The sequence below is a fragment of the Electrophorus electricus genome, chromosome 8 (assembly GCF_041902795.1).
Source record: "Electrophorus electricus isolate QZ-2024a chromosome 8, ASM4190279v1, whole genome shotgun sequence".
In the NCBI taxonomy this organism is placed as follows: domain Eukaryota; kingdom Metazoa; phylum Chordata; class Actinopteri; order Gymnotiformes; family Gymnotidae; genus Electrophorus; species Electrophorus electricus.
The window spans coordinates 15,621,397-15,638,327 of NC_137504.1; the positions used below are offsets into that span (position 1 = coordinate 15,621,397).

The 16,931-nt window shown below is 36.6% G+C and overlaps 1 protein-coding gene across 1 annotated transcript in view; it reads right to left on the reverse strand.

The window, feature by feature from the left end:
* fstl4 (follistatin-like 4) overlaps positions 1 to 16,158 on the reverse strand; it is a 118,473-nt gene extending 102,315 nt beyond the window's left edge. Inside the window, exons 1-3 of the mRNA XM_027011011.3 lie at positions 15,974 to 16,158; positions 10,862 to 11,000; positions 4,465 to 4,498 (exon numbers count right to left, since the gene is read on the reverse strand). Of these exons, the coding sequence (XP_026866812.3) occupies positions 4,465 to 4,498; positions 10,862 to 10,990 (163 nt within the window). The 5' untranslated portion in view covers positions 10,991 to 11,000; positions 15,974 to 16,158. The remainder of the gene's footprint in view (positions 1 to 4,464; positions 4,499 to 10,861; positions 11,001 to 15,973) is intronic.
* Between the last annotated feature and the right edge of the window lie 773 nt (positions 16,159 to 16,931).

Genomic DNA, 16,931 nt, shown 5'->3' on the forward strand with positions numbered 1-16,931 from the left:
TCTGTTACAAATTTGCCCTTAGTTCAGTCCTGTGTTTGCCTTTGTTTTTTGTCTCTCACGTACACCTTGCTCGTTCACTCCTAAATGTCACAACTACTTTCTAAGCTTCCACAACAAAGATCAGTTTATCACTTGTGCTATTAGTTATCAAATGTAATAGCTAAAAAGATTCTTATATATAACATAAAAGATAAAAATATCACCTTTTATCAAATACAAAAGAATGTTTAAAGAGATTGAAAAAGCACTCTAGTACATTAAGTGGATGTAGGTCTTTGTTGCTCTTAAGTAAATTAAGTAAAGAACTCTCCAATCAAGGGAATATAAAGGAAAGATAAGCAGGGTATTTCTAAAATGCTAAAAAAGCTGTCCAGTTTCTAATATTTTGTATTAACATCTGTAAGAACATGCATGATTATATACTAGACTTAATATAGAACATGCATGATTATATACTAGAATAAAAAAGTCTAGGCCTAAACAGTTTTTAAACTGGTCACCCTGTCAATAAATCAAAACATAAGGATATGGTAAAATCTAAAAGTATCCAAACTGACAACATGGCAGCTATATGAGAATCAGGACCCGACCTTAAATGTAGTATTAAAATTTAGCCTCTAAAATAGGAGTTGTGACAGTATTGTACAATCACAGTTCAATGTAGAGTTTTCTAATTCAGTACATTATTGCAGAAAACATGTACTGTGAATTTGTATATCCTTCACCACCAGATCCTTACACTTTTCAGAATCAACTTTGCCAATGGCTTTTAAGAAAGCCTAACTTGTAATCATCAGTACAGTGGAATGCATATGGTGTCATTTACAGTGCCAAAAATGTGTAAGTCTATAAAATTAGAAAAAAGCACTATAATAAGCATGTTAAAAAAAATGTATCATTGTAGATGTATGTGCATGTACGCATTACATTTAGGAGCATGTACACAACTTTATCAAACCATATTTGAAGAAAAGTATGCTAGCAAAAACCTAGAATCCTTGGGGAATATGTAGTACTTATTACAATACAAACCTCAGGCAACATTCCTAATGCATATCAGAAGTACTGATATGCAGTCAAATACCATGCTTGTACATACTGATATTAATGCAGTCTGTCTACTAATCCTAATAGAGTCTGCTGAAGCAGCTGGCATTCTGAGTTCACTGGCTTCTCATGCAGTAACTCACTTTGAACAATCAGTGCATGTATTGTAGTGCTAATTATTAATGACACTCTGGCCCACTCTTCATGCAGTATTTCAACCCTGCCTCCTCACTTCTGGGCTGACTGCCAGTTGCAAAATCTCTATCAGGCAATTGGGGAATCTATTCCTTCCCCTGAAGGCTGTAACATCGTCATGTTACAGATTACATCTTAACTCTCTCCTGTCAATACAGACTAGAACCACTAACAGAATGATTTTAAGTAACCTATGACATTTTAGTTGTTAAAAATGCATGAATCCTAGTAGAGCATTTTCATCAACACAATGTCATTGATCTGGCTTTGTTTCTTTTTAGCAAACTTTAAATAATCCTTTATTTAGACTTGAGAACAGATTCACTGAGTGCAACAATAGCTTAGTTTCACTTCTTTTGGCCATCTCAACCTCATCTTGTGTACTATGAACATGGCCTTGGTAACCCATCAGGCATGTTGTCAGTATTCAAACCTTTTTTTTTTTTTTTGCTGTTTACTGAATCATGAATTCTGGTGCGACAGCAGCTGATTAATATTTCCACTTCCCCCGAGATATGCAAATACGTTTTGTCCTCTGCTGAGTGACAAAGTGTTACAGAGGACCTCACCCCATGAGGTTTCCTACATGACTTAGTCTCAAACCCTTTCTGAGAGAGAGAGAGAGAGAGAGAGAGAGAGAGAGATGAAGGGATTCATGATAAAAATGTGCTGTGACTGCTTAGTTTGTTTGCCTGAATAAGGACTTAACACTTTTATTAACTGATTTCAACTGAACAGAGTTCTTACATGAAACAGCAAACTGCTTAAAATGTATGCACAAATGACCACAACCCAATTTTCTGTCCTTTCCTCTAAACTTTTTAAAATAAAGTTATACTTGAAAAGCCTCCAGTTGAATACACTCACCAAATCAAGCTCAAATAGAAATCAATACCTGAAAAAAAGTGCAGGTTCATGATTTGTGTAAACTGCCTCACGCTACAGCTTTCCAAAAAAAATGTATCTTTTTTGTATCTTGACAAACATTTAATGGTATGTATAAAAACTGCTGCTTTGCCACCTCTTAGGAGACTTGGGAATGTTACAACTTTTCTTACAACCCCTACGAGGCAGAGAGATGTTCCTCCTTGGCAGTCATAATTTAACATTTTGATTAACTTTCTGATGGCTCACTGATTTCGGATGGTATATTTTATGGACTGTACACTGTGTGCACTTTATTAGGCCTCAGTATAATGAAATTATACATCTCTAGGGATTTATGGTTGAATGAGATGACAGTGACTTATAAGTGACATTGCTCAGTAATATCTAACAATAGCCTCCAATATTGAGCTCCCTGATCTAATAGGTAAAGTACTCAGAGCAAGTTTACATCTGGTGTTACCATTATAGTACTACATGTATGAATAAACCTGTTTACCTCCTTACATCAAATATTTCTCATGAAATAAAACATTAAGATACTCAGGTTCAGTTATTACTTGTATTTCTGTATAACAAAGATGCTTCAACATATGCACATTTACTGTACAAGATATTAACATTTTGCATGCACTAACATATTTTAGGGTTTAACGCTAAATTTAAATTGACTATAGTGTCCTTTAAAACAAAAAACAAGCCCTTATGTCCACACAAATATGCTTTGTTTATACAGCCATAATTTGTCTGAGTGCTGCCAAGTGAAAAGTGCTTTCAAAGTAGCAATTTATTTTCCATTTTTATTTTGTTACCCACTCTCCCAATTTTTACTCTCCAAACTTTTTGATCTCTCACAATAGGCTTGTCTTCTCTAGGCTTTCCGCCCTCTCGTCTGCCCTCTGGCTAAGTCACTTAGAGCTTGTTACAAAACCCCACTGGCAGCTCATGCCCTATCTAATTCCATTCCAATTACCACCTAAATGAACCACAGGGCTGCTTAACCATGTTTGCCTCGTGCTATTGTTTAATTTACGATGGTAAGAAAGCCTGCATTAAGCCTCCCGAAGCCAAATGAATTACAGTATTTCAGCAGATACATTTTAAAGATTTAATTGTGCCTTGTATTGGACTACAAAAGGAAGCTTCTTAAAACTGTTTCTCCTGTAACTTGGCTGTTTCCAATGGTCTTTAAGATGACCTGGCATGCCCCAGCCACAGACTATTTATTTATGACGGGTGGCTGAGGACAGTGGGGGTGATGTCTTAACGCATTATTGCTTTGACATTTACATAGGCATGATGGTTATCTTCTCAGGGAAGAAACCTAATGTGAAAAAAATTGGGTGGGGACACAAATTAACAATATAATTCCCATCTGAGAGGGAAAAAAAAAACTGGATTGGGGGTTCTTTGCTTGTTTTGTGGTCGTTGTGATGTCCATTTGACAGTGAATAATTAGTCCCAAAAGACTTCCAGGAATTAGTAGTCACTTAGAATATTTATGGTATATTAAGGAAAAATACCATCATTCTACACCAGTGAAGAAAGAAAATATTTCTGCAAAAGGACTTTCCCTTACCTGTGTCTATTTATCCTTTAGATCTGCTCTATATGGCTGGCTGTCCAAGCTGGACAGTTTCTTTTACTCTGCAAATAGCTCTGGGAATGAAGGAAACTGAATCAACAACTGAGTATGGGAGGTGCTGCAAAGAATTTGAGCAGCAGTCACATATCTACTAGATATGTACCTCACAGAAGAGAAATAGTGGCACTGGATCCACTGAAAGCCTGATATAGCTTGCCAATAATATGCCTATATCAGTCTTCTTGTCAGGTCTCTACCAGCTATCGCACACACATATAAAATTGGCAAAGCAACACTGACAATATTTCAAATCAATGTAAGCAATGTAATCAATGTAAATGTAATTAATTCAGTATTTTTAGGTTTCACAAAATAAAAGTAAGCTGTGGTTAAAATTGCAACATTTAATTTTTTTCAGCTGCAAAAATATCCTAATGTACCAGATACAAACAGAGACACAACTCGAACAAGCACAATCTAGAATCGCTTTGCTGTAAAGAAAGTCAAAGCAAAAAGAAGAATGTGCAATAATAGCAAAAACTGGGTTTGTCTTTGCATATGCCAGCAGTTGCTATGTAAAGACTTCAAGTGTAAAGACTTTAATCAGTTATGGACATCTCGCATGTGGAAAGTTTATGATGGAAAAAAAAAATCTCGCATGATGACCACTGACAATCAGACAATATTTACAGTCAACTGCATATAAATGAAGATGCAAAAAATATTTAATTACTTAGAGACATTTTACTTACATTGGCTGGGTTTCTTCTCAGATGTTCCATATTGCTGCAATAAAAGAGGCAAAAGCTTATTAACATGATGTAGGAAAACTAAACAATGGTTCTCCAAAGTCATGACCTTTCACATTAAAGAACTACCCAGTAGAGCTTACCCTAGACACACTACCCCATTAGAGGCTAGAATTTATTGCATCTAAATTGCCATATTGTGTACTCAACTACCTTTTTTTATTCTAGCCACTCACTAGTTCGAACTTACAATGGATATTAGTTTTACCTGCTTTCTGGATTACCATCTCAAAATTAGCACAGAAAGACCAATTCCATAAGACATATTCAGTCCGAATAAAATATTAAACACTAAAAAGGTTGTATTAATGCTTTTATCAGGATCACTGTCAAATTACCTTATCAAAAAAAAGCTTTGCTTGCTATAAAAATGACTGATAGATCTTTTGCATGCAAAGCACACTCACACCTATAAGCTTATAATAAAGCCTTACAGTAAAGTAATATATGCTTACAGGACTGTGATCCTAGGTCCCAGTGGAAATGAAAACAAATGGAAGCAGGAAGTGTGCATTTGTAAACAGTCTAGGACTTTACAGCTAACTTGCACCAAATGTCTGTGTTTTGGTTCAGTGGAACTTCTTTGAATCAAAAGTCTAAAGCAGCCATGTCTTTACTCAGGCCCGCAGAATCCTTCCAGTGCCTCTAAAAAGGCTATCTTTCAGAAAGCCTAGACTGCTAAAGCATTTGTCTGTTAGTTTTTCAGGTCTGCCAGTTCAGAAAGCCTGGTTGCCCTTAGGGGAGTTTTCATACTGCAGCATCATGGCTGAGAATCATGGCAATTACTGAGATGCACTCGAACCTTCTGTTCTTCTGCCACCTGTCTGTCTTAACTACAGAACTGCATTCCACGGGCACCAGGAAGCAGAGTTGATGATGGAATGATGGAAGTTTAATGGGAATGACAATGAGCCTTTGTTATATGAGAATGAGTCAGTAGTTCCCTTTAACATAGCTCTAAACTGGAACAGTATTGATGAACACATGGTGACACAAGACAGTTAGGGTTACTCGATATGCTGAAGATTTAATAATGTTTACGCCGATAGACTGAAATCATGTGTATTCATTAACAGTAGGTCTGGAGTATTCCAATAAATACAAGCATAGCACAAGCAAGCAATCAGGTCTTATTCACAACAAGCAGATTTTATTGTATGTGAATATTATTTTCTTTACTTTTATTTTATTATTAAGTTCTGAAAAGATAATATAGGATGTGTTTAAAGCTGAACACAACCACTTCATGTACAAAAGATAATCAAAGTCCAGCCAGTTTTCCAGACTGGCTTGTGGTGCACCCTTCAGCAGTGCTTGTAACTGCTTGTAGCCCTTCTCCGATTTTGCCTAGTCTGGAGCTTTAGAGCTGCCTGATATAATTGCACCACATCCTGCTCTTCCACTTGACATGTGATGTAATGACTGTCTGGGCAAGGCCTGAAGGGCCTCCGTGCTAGTGCATAGTGAAGCCACCGCACATTAATAGCCACTACCACTAATAATCGATTAGTGATCAGTCACTTCGGATCTGATTATAATGAGGGGGAAGCTAAAAAAATTACTTAATTGAAAAATCATGTGTTGACTGTGGCCAATAGAACAAAGGGAGCTGGCATACCACAGAGGTAGACTGGTGTATTTTACCCTCAGGCCTCACTGGCAACATTTACAAGTAGTTTAATAATTATTCGATAATCACTATTTTAATAATTGTCCCAGGACAGCCCCCTCCTCCCATACATCTCCCTGTGTGTGTGTGTGTGTGTGTGTGTGTGTTCATTTGCATGGCCACGCCCTTCCCATGTATTACACCTGTTCCTCATTTTACATCGTTACTGTGCATGAATATAAAGTCCTGTTTAGGCATTGGTGTTTAACCCCACATAAGCAGTGTGCTTAATTGTGCTGTTGAGTAGCATTCATTCATGTTTAGCAGTCTTTGTTGTGATCATTTTGTTGCGTGTATTAAATAAACGCCTGTGTGTGCAACACGGCTCGTCTGTGCATCCTGCCTCACCTCCCAGGTCACAATAATCTGTCAGGAGGAGGAGAGTTGGCCATGGAATCACATGGACCTGGCTGCTTTCACAAATGGAACCAAGCATCCTTATATATATATATATATATATATTCAAATATAATATTTTGAAGCATAATTTCATTGCCAGTGGTCTACAATAACTGTGATATGTTAGTGAAAGAGGAACAAGGCATGAGGACAGGTTGAAGGCAGGTTTATTTGAGCAAAGAATAAAAAGGTGTTTAAACAACACAGAGCAGTCCTTGAAGACAGAGTAGAGAGCAATGCATTAGTTTCTACAGAGGCTGATGCAAAGCGCTGTTGGATAGTACCTGTGGGAATAAATAGGTGGAATGTAATAGGGAACAGGTGTGAATGATCAATCAATAAGTGGGTGATTGGCAGCAAGGAAGTAATTGAGGGGTGTGATTGGTGAGAGTGTGGGTGTCTTTCTGGCTGGGTGTCAACAGAAGCATGACAAACTCCTTTTCTTGTGTTTTCATGTTCAGTAAATAAGTTGCATAAAGACTGCATTTGGCTGAGCCTGCCAGATTTTATGAAATATTAAAAACACAAACACATGAATAACACGCTGACAGGAGCATTTCAGGTAACCTAAATACTAAATGAAGATAATCACATGCAAAAAAGTGTTGTTGTTGTTTTGTTATTACTTCTATTTCAGATGTAAATGGATACTTTCAGTAGATTATTGAGTTTAGGGTGGCTATATACAGTTCAACTCAAACATAACAACTATGCATTATTAACTGAATAAGACATTTATTGTGAATTATCATTAACTGCAAGAAGATATTCATTGTAAAAGTCCAATTTGAAGCATGAAATATTAGGCTAGTTGATATCTCACCGCTGAGACCAATCTAATTACATTATGGTAATTGATTTCCCACACTAGACTTTCCCGTCTACCATAACATGACTGAATGAGATGTAATCATTAATGTTGCATGGTTACATAAAGGTTCTCACTTGTCTCAAACATGCTTTATACTTCAAAAGAGCAAGAGGCTCCTAATGTATTTTTATGATTACTATGAGCGTGTGTGCACTATTGCAATAATTGTTTAACCCCGAAAATATCAATTACTCAGATCTAACAACATCAAAAACTAAAAAGGCATATTCTGTATTTATTTGTCAGTCTAATGGCGAGGTAACAGTTAAGAAACCCATTTATGCTCTTTATGTTCAAAAAAAGATTTCACTGTTTTGTAAAACTGGGACGCAGAGCAAGGATTTACATTGATGATTAATGGCCAGAATGCACAATGTAAGGCTTCTAAGGTTGCCAGCTTTGGAATTTATTGCATGTCATTAAATGGAGAGTTTGCCACATGCTACCAGGCTATTTATGGTCACAGTTTATTCCATAAGTAATTTTTGATTAACTGTAATTTGGACATGTCTGCTCTGAAGATGAAGTGAGACAAAGAGGTTGGACCACAGGGCCGAAAAAGCTTTTACATGCACAGATATTTGCCAAATTAAAGTGTTAATCTCCCCTGTGATAGAAGGCCACAAAGGGTCAGGAACTGAGGAAATCTGCTCCCTGATAATACCCCACTTCCCAATTCCTTATGCTAACACTTTCTTACACTCTTGCTAGACAATGAGAACAGTTCCAATAGTCTAGAATTGTTGGTACAGCTCATAGATATTCCAGTAAGTCAACTTCAAAAGAGTTAGGACCAGGGTCATAGTCATGATGCACGTTCTATTGATGTCACGTAAATAATAAACCACCATGCTAAATATATGTGTGCTATCCCACTTTCTAATGAATTAATTCCCTTGTGTTACTATAATGTCAATTAAATTCAAAACCCTTTTCAAAACTGACCATAAAATGATACATGCAAAATTTTTGATTTCACTTAATTTATTTCCCATAACATCATTTCGTGAACTATTTTCAACAAGGTTTCAACAAAAAACAATTCTGAGTCATGTTAGACTGCTCTTTTTTTATGTAAATAATTTGTTATTTCATAACTTGTTATAATTTGTTTATTTAATTATAAATTGATTTTTCTTTTTTTGCCCTACGCTATTTATCCTGTTTCTCTTAATGCTTGTCTGCCTGTGTACCCAACAGACTGCAAAAGAAGTGTGTTAATTACTGAGACTTAGGGTGTTGCTAAAGCTTGTTCAGTAATGTGAGTATCAACACATATCACACATAAATCTATACATTTTCAGGGGTATTGTTGCTTGCTGGTGTCTCTTCTATTTCAGGGTTAGAATAGAATAGGTCATTTTGAGGAAATAAAATGTCATATGCATTAGGCTAGTTGTAGTTTGTATCATGAATTGGATGAAAGAGATGTTCATATACTACAGTACTGTCTTCTCTGCCACTGGAGTCTGGGAGACACTTTACAAAATGTACTTTAGAGTACTCTAAAGATCTGTTATATACAAAATACTCTGTTATACCCTGATCTTCCTCCAGTCCATACTGCAGAATGGTGACCCTTAGAACTCTTTAAAAAGCCCTTTTTGCTAGATTTCCTGCTACATTTACTATGATGCCTACATGAAAGTATGTTTTCTTTTTAATGGATCCTTTTAAAATGGAGGCTTTTCATATATGCACCTAGACTCGGAGATTGCTTCGATTTATATTCTATAGATCTGCTCAGTGGTGCATACACTTGAAAGCCACCTTTAAGAGTCCTTCATCTAGATCACTTTAGATCATACTATCTTAGGACATACACATTTTAAGCCCCATAAGACAGTTATGTACTAAATATTGATAAAATTAAAATGTTGCACTCATATCAGTTTGATTGTACATGTTCCTATAACAAAACAATAACAAAAAACAACAAATTACAATTTTAAAGGAACCAGTTTCAGAACATGTTTAGGCATACTTATAAATCATTATGATCATGATATGTAAGGTAGATTGTGACAGATGGCAGTGTGTGTATGTGTGTGTGTGTGTGTGTGTGTGTGTGTGTGTGTGTGTGTGTGTGTGTGTGTGTGTGTGTATGGTGAAAGTCATTTTTCTTATGAATGACTAACACTACATAAGTCATAAGTCTATAAAGTCAGTATATTTTATAAACATACCCTAACTGCAAGTGGTCCTAGGTTTTATGATAGCTACAAGTCTTTATCAAGTATATAAATGAGTTCTGACCAAAGCAAGTAAAATTATCATTTATTGAATCAGATTTAATATTATATGTGAGGATGCTGAATTTATTATCTTATTCTTAAGTTATTTATTAGTTTATTCTTAAGTTAAAAGGAATCCCTTTGAAACCCAACTACAGTCAATTAACTACCAGATACGGGTAAATACTGCGGATAATGCTGTCTTTTCTTTTTTTTTCTTTTTCATAGTATTGGCACAGACAATTTGTGCCCGCAAAGTATTCCACCTTCATTTGTTCCAATTCACCACAGGGTATGAACCGCTCACATCCATTACGCCCCAGCCTTCTCCAGTGTTGGGTTGGTTGTCTGTCTGCGCAGTGGGATTAAGGTTGCAGAAGTGGGGAATGCAATGCAGTGACATTCCCTCACTACCCTGAGAACATGGCACCCCACGGGCAAGACAGAGTGAAAACAGACCAGAGGGGTTCATGCTTAATTGCACAAAGAATTTAGGGGGGAAAACAACTGTGGATGAAGGTAGGAAACAAGCCTCCATTTGCTTCACAGGTCTGTGGGACAATTGATTTAGAGAGGCTTGTGAGGATTGCCTGCATGCAGCGTAAAATCAAATCCTCGAGTGTGCTGTAAGAAATGGAAGAAAATCTCACTAGGGAAAAAAGTACTAAGTTAGAGAGCAGGACATATTGCGAAGCAAACGATCATAAGGTTGTGTTATGCAAATATGAGAAAATGTAATTTGAAAGGGACTCGTTTCAGAGCAAAAAAAAAGTGGTGTAGTGAGAGTGTCAGCTTGATAAATTTAATGTTCTTGCTGAGCATTTCCTGCTTTTGCTCTCTGTGTGTGAGGGGTGACTTAGCCACGGGTAATCTTCGCTAACAGAACATAGAAGTAATGGGGAAACACTGTTAGGACAACTGAATTTTATGTTTATATTATTCTGTAACAGTTTGGGGGGCACAATAAGTGTAAATAAAGAAAATCATTTTTAATCAGTTACTTTTTAAAAATAAATTGTCAGATCACTCTCATGTGATATGATGAAATTATATTGAATTTGTTATTGAATAGAATCAAGAAACCATAAGATAAAACCATAAATCATAAGAATCAAGAAACTGAGAAAAGCAAGCAAAGACATGGAGAGAACAAGTGAGGGTATTCACCAGTTGCTGAAGTCCCTCGGGGACACCGTCTGCTCTGTTCGCCATTTCAACACCACCATGTCCGTCACAGAGCTGCCAGAAAGAGGCTCCGAACAAGATGGGGAGCGTCCAAATGCCCAGCCCGCCCATCAGTGTCGGCCTGTTGCAGGGAGAAAAACGTGACACAGCCAATGTGAAAAAAAAGTATCCTGACACTCAAAGTCACAAGCAAATACAGCCCAGACAGACGAGCGCTGTCAAAACTTATCACCACTCAACTAATTAATCTAGACACTAGACACTTCTGCAACACTATTGAGATGGCTCTCCTCAGGCAATAATTGCTACTACAGCTGTCCTCCATGAAATGAGTTTCTGAAAAAGTTAAAAAAGCATGATGGTATTTTTTTTTTTACCTTTGTCAATTTTTGTTCATTGTTAGACTTTTAATATAACTTTTACTTTGATCTTTGAAGACAATTTAACCTTAAAAAATTTAACTCCCACAAAATATGAGTGGTGAAAGGTTTCTGACAATGAGGGGAAACACTGTCCTTGTGAAGTTAATTCAGCAATGCGGTCAGATGGTGCCCTGATTTGTGGCACTAAAATCCAGCACCATTACAGGCTTCATCTCAGTGACTCAGACAGGTGCTTATTAGATCAACGATGCTGTTGAATTTATGGTGGATGCAATAAACTTGTGGGTTTTCTTGACTGCACCCATTGTAAGTACATATCTGCTTACATAAACATGAAACAGTGATCACTGACATATGTGCAAGCTGTCTGTCTAGTCCCTTCTGCCACTGACACAAAATCAATAGTGATTTGTTTAGAATGGAAACCTTTTGGACCTTCTTCACTATTTATTATTAGTGTGCAAACAGAGATGAGGCTGTTGATTTTACTGCTTCCCTTTATATCTGACAACAGTAATGGTGCAACCAATCCAGTTAGCGATAGCTCTGTGCGCGCTGTGTGTTCTCTATTAGCAGGTAGCAGATCAAGGCGTTCCTTCAGAATGCACCTGTCATTGCCATGCCTCTGCTCCTGCTTGGAGTTGGTTGACTCACATGCGGTGAAAGCCAGGGACTCCAGCCAAGAGAACACAGCACAGAGTGCATCTTCTGCCAGCCGGCTTACCATACGGATGCCGCGTGTCCAGAATGCACTCAGCTATGAGAGCTTTTTAGCGTACCCACCCATCTGCATGAGTGAGATGTTCTATATTTTAAAACTCTGCAAATGAGATATGTGACAGCAATATGACCTCAGCAAGAAATCTGAGGTCATAACAGACAGAATGGCCAAAGTCACACTCTGTGATTTTTACACCATCTTCACTGAATGCGAACAACAGCTCTTTGTTCCAGATGCCTAAAAGAAACTTTCATAGCTCAGCTTAAGGTGATATAGAAATCTTTAAAATATGCCTCTTACATATAGAGGCCTGTCTGTGAATTTGGAGGAGCAGTGTCAAGTGTCAAATTATATTTATCTATTAATATTTATATATGTGCAGCTAACCAAATATGCATAAGACTAACGTTATCTAAACACCTTGTTTGTCCAGTTAATGCTTGAGGCTTTCAGGTTAATTCTATGTAGTCTATAACTTTTTTTAATGAAACCTTCATCAGCTCCCAAGAAACTGCTACACCGCAACCTCTTTGGAAATGCATTTTCAGTCATTCTTCCAAGTGCTATCCTCGAGGATTTTTATATGAAATATAAACCTGAACAGGAAGTCCCTCCATATTCCTAAAATCAATCAGTATTCTAGGAGTGACACAAGCAAAACAATATCTCAAAACGCATAGTATAAAAAAAATTCTCTTTACAAAAGTGTCGTTTTTTTTTTAACTTGAATTCATGGCTTTTTTGCAGCACATGTACCCTCCTCTTCACATTTAGTGACTGTACGGGTATAGCTAATACAGCCGATGAAGTTGATGAAATCAAGTTCTCCGGTAGCTTGTATGCTCTTGCATTTTTCTCATTGCTATCACTGACCCTAGGTTAACAGGCAAAGCAGGCATAAGTTTTAAAATGATAAAATGACATACAGACCTATTTGAAGTGGATTTATGCAGTCTAAGCAATAGAAAGATAAGGCTGTAAACTGCGCTTGTTTTAGAAAAAGAGAAAAAAAGAATGGAAAAATAAATGCTACGGCATTGAGGAGCTAGCTGAAACAGACTCCTCCAAGTACCAGATCTGGTGCTTGATGCATTTTTTTTCTGGTTGTTTTGACATAGCTGTCAAGGTTTATTATCTTATAAATGTACACATGTAAGATTTTTACATCTAGGTTCCATTAACATTTTAACTGATTTCATTAACTTTTATTAAATATAATGTCCACTTCACATTCTTACTTCAAAATTTCATTAACAGATCATTATTAAACCTTCATAAATTAAATGAGTGTCATTAGCCAACATATGTCACCATCTAATTTCTAAATGGTGTTTCCTGAAATTAAAATGCAATGAATGGTGTCATTCCATGAATGCACAAAGGATAAGCAGTTTATTAGGAGTTTATCTTGTGAAAAAATTAAAAACTGTTTCACAACTTATCATGTATAACTTGTATCACCTTAACATTTATCATTTATAAATTGTCTCATAGTTTGAGCCAGTGGGGTGTTACCAAAGTAGAACTAATACGATTTACTAAGAGCAAAGTAAAGTTTACAAACAGTTTGATTTTTTATAGGTCTATGAGTGTATTTAAGTTATTACTAAGACTATTTTTTTTCTGTTTGTTTTAATGTCTGTTTATGCTATTTTCTAATACTCTGAAATCTCAGTCAGTCAGTCAGTCACATATGTTTTAAAATATTGTGTATTATTTTGGTAAATTCCATTACTATATACCCAGAAGTAAATGGTTTTTCATGAGTATGGTATCAAGCTTTCATTAGTGAGAAAGGTTTGAATGAGGGCAGGAATGATAAGTCAAACGGTTCAGAAGGCTATAATTTCAAACGCAAGGTATTTGAAATACACCCTGACAGTGCACCTGATTCCAATAGCTGTAGACTCATAGGTCTAGTAGCTTCTTATCTTGTTCTGGTCATTTTAATAGCTTCTAGCAGAAATGTGGGACAGAGATTGCGCTGTAGGTCACTTTTAATTCCGTGGATTGATGGAAAGAGTTCCTAAATGGCAGGAAGCTCAGTAAACCTCTAAGGCACAAGTTGGATTTTGCGTTTCCTCTTCTGTGTATTCTAGCATACTTGTGTACTTTAGAAGGGTCAGTGTATTTGTAAGCACAAATAAGCAATACAAAACCATTTGCATGGGCTATATAGAACCTGAGTGAAAGGTATCAGAGACAGATTATAAAGACAGATAATGAATTCAACACACTTGTAATAAACAACATCAAACCAATATGAGACAATGCTAAAATAAAACTATCATCATGTAGATGACCTGAACAAACTGCTTGTATTGGTTTTCACAAGAAAGTCAAATAGATCCTCTCTAAGCAAATAACAAAACCACAGTCAGATCCAATTAAAACTCTGAATGCAATCCTTTCACATTAGTACTTTCCTTTTTAGAGCTTGTATTAGGAGTTATATCTCAATAATCAAAGAGTAAATTAGCTGAACATGGCTATAGTCATGCTGAGAATGTATTTTTGTCTGCAAATATAATTTTTAGCTTAAAACCATATTGACTTTGTAAAAAAGTTTGTTGACATCATTTTCTAACTGAAGTTGACAGCTTATAATCAATTTGAATAATGTAAACAGTAATTATATTTAGAAGGACAATGAGTGCCAAGAGAATGTACAATATATATTAAAGATGCAAAATAATTATATTTGCAACAATACAAAGTACAAGATAAATAATTTACAAATATAGCATTGATAAAGATTCTTATCATTTTCATTAATAAGGGACAGGACAGCACTGCATGCCACAACTCAAACTTATAAAGTTACTTCTGTGCTTTTCAAAACAAAATGACAAGCTATTTTAATTAGTTATGCCAGATGTTGTCAACTACCATACTATTCAGAAATACATTTAAAACAATAGCAACTGAAAACTAGCAAATGCATTTGAAAAATAGCTGGAGAAAGGCATGACATCCAAAATTCAGCATAGCCTGTGCAGGTTGAACTACTTCATGGATCTTATCCGCAACACAAATAAATGTGCAGCAAAAGTGGTACTCTCTACCAGGCCTGTATTAAGTTATAAATTGTAAAACTTGGTTAATAACGTTACAGATTACGTGACATCAGTTACGGTTAGGATAAAAATACAACGCATTCCTGTGTAAACACTTTCCTCCAGAATGGAGTAGTCACTGTAGTATTACAAATGCTTTTGCGAGTCATTGGACATCTTCAGAACCATGGATAGCTCCCTCAGCCACGCATCACGGTGGACAAGGAAATTACTTTGAATGTGTTCCTCCGTTATTTAGTCATTTAAAATACTATACTACACATGTTACAAAATTACAACATGCGCTTCAAGGCAGATCTCAGGTGTAAAACTGCTTGATGTCGACATTGTGATGTAATGAATCTTTCCATTACACAGCGTATGATTGTCTTGGTGGACCTTTCCCTAACAAACGTCAATTTATGTAAATATGATAGAGCAATTATCTGCACATCAGAAAGCGCAGGTTATGATTACACAAGTGGTCCTGAGCGCATAAAATGTACGTACGGCAGATTGAGAGATATGATGCATGAATTGCAGCTTAATCAGGAGCAACATTCAACACAGGTCGGTAGGGCGGCACATGCCAACTGCCAAGTAAACTAAAACTGATGTTAGTTGTGGAACATTAGTTTGACCAAACAACCTCTTGTCATATCTTCAGATTTCACGTATAATAAGTTTAGGTAAAACAAATTATTGTCACTGTTATCAGTTTATAGAACTGGAACACAGCATAATCTATGCGTCAGTATTCTTTTTTTTTTTTCGAATAATAGTTATAAATAAAATCAGATACTGCCCTCATTACATGTATGTTAGAATTTTACCGCATACCCATCGGATCATCGTACAATAGGTAAGAAGCTAATAAATAAGAAGTACCATTACATACGCATAAAAGATCCCGTATAAGCAGTGGTTTACCTACCTGTCGTATTCCACGGGAGACTGAAATGGTGAGTAAATAACCGCCAGGCGTTTGCGGTGCAGGTTCTCCAAAAGCCCCGCTAACTTCAGTTCTTTACCCCCGTGCCAATTTCTCTCCGTGACAGTTGGCTTTATTTAATTAAGGCTGCAAGCACGTACGCATTCGGCGTTTACACTGTTAGCATGAGCGGTCCATTCTTCGGCTATGAGTGGCTCGCGCCGTTACAGCTTGCCCTATTTCATCGGCTTCAGACGACACTCCTCTTGACGTCACTCGATACATATAAAATATCCGTACGTCGCGCGCTGAAAGCAGACCCCTGTGCCCATGCTCCTGGTCCCTTTAAAACCTTTACTTAAACATATGACGAATGGTCATTTCAATTAGAGTTTTCTTTTTAACAAGGGCCAATGTAGAACTAGGCCACGGCAACAAAGTCTGACTATAAATCATTGATTCACAGATACACTGAACATAAACCGAATGTGGAAATTGCGAGGCTGGCTAACAGAGTTTAGTGACCCTAGTTAAATGAGATATAATGAGATGTTATTAGTTAAAACACTAGTTTTAAAAACTCGTTAAAACACGTGTCGATCGACCAGTTGACAAACGCCTTGACACAGCCCAGAAAAGGAAATACTAGCATGCAGACCATTTCAGAAATCGTTTTTAATACAAGACCCTTTAATAGAAGACCCTGGCACACTTACCGACTCTTACAAGAGATACGAGACTGAGTTGGAATCAAATTTGCATGTGTCTCTAAAATATTCATAACGAATGTAACATTTATCATGTATGAGGAAAGAACTTTATTAACAGTGCAGCCTCTTTTGATTCCTCTTTTGACCGCTGCAGGCTGGTAAACTAACGGCTCGGTGTAGCACTAAATTAACGGCAAAAGTAGAACATAGGCTCTAATGACAAAATCTAAATGCACATTGCTGAAAGAAAG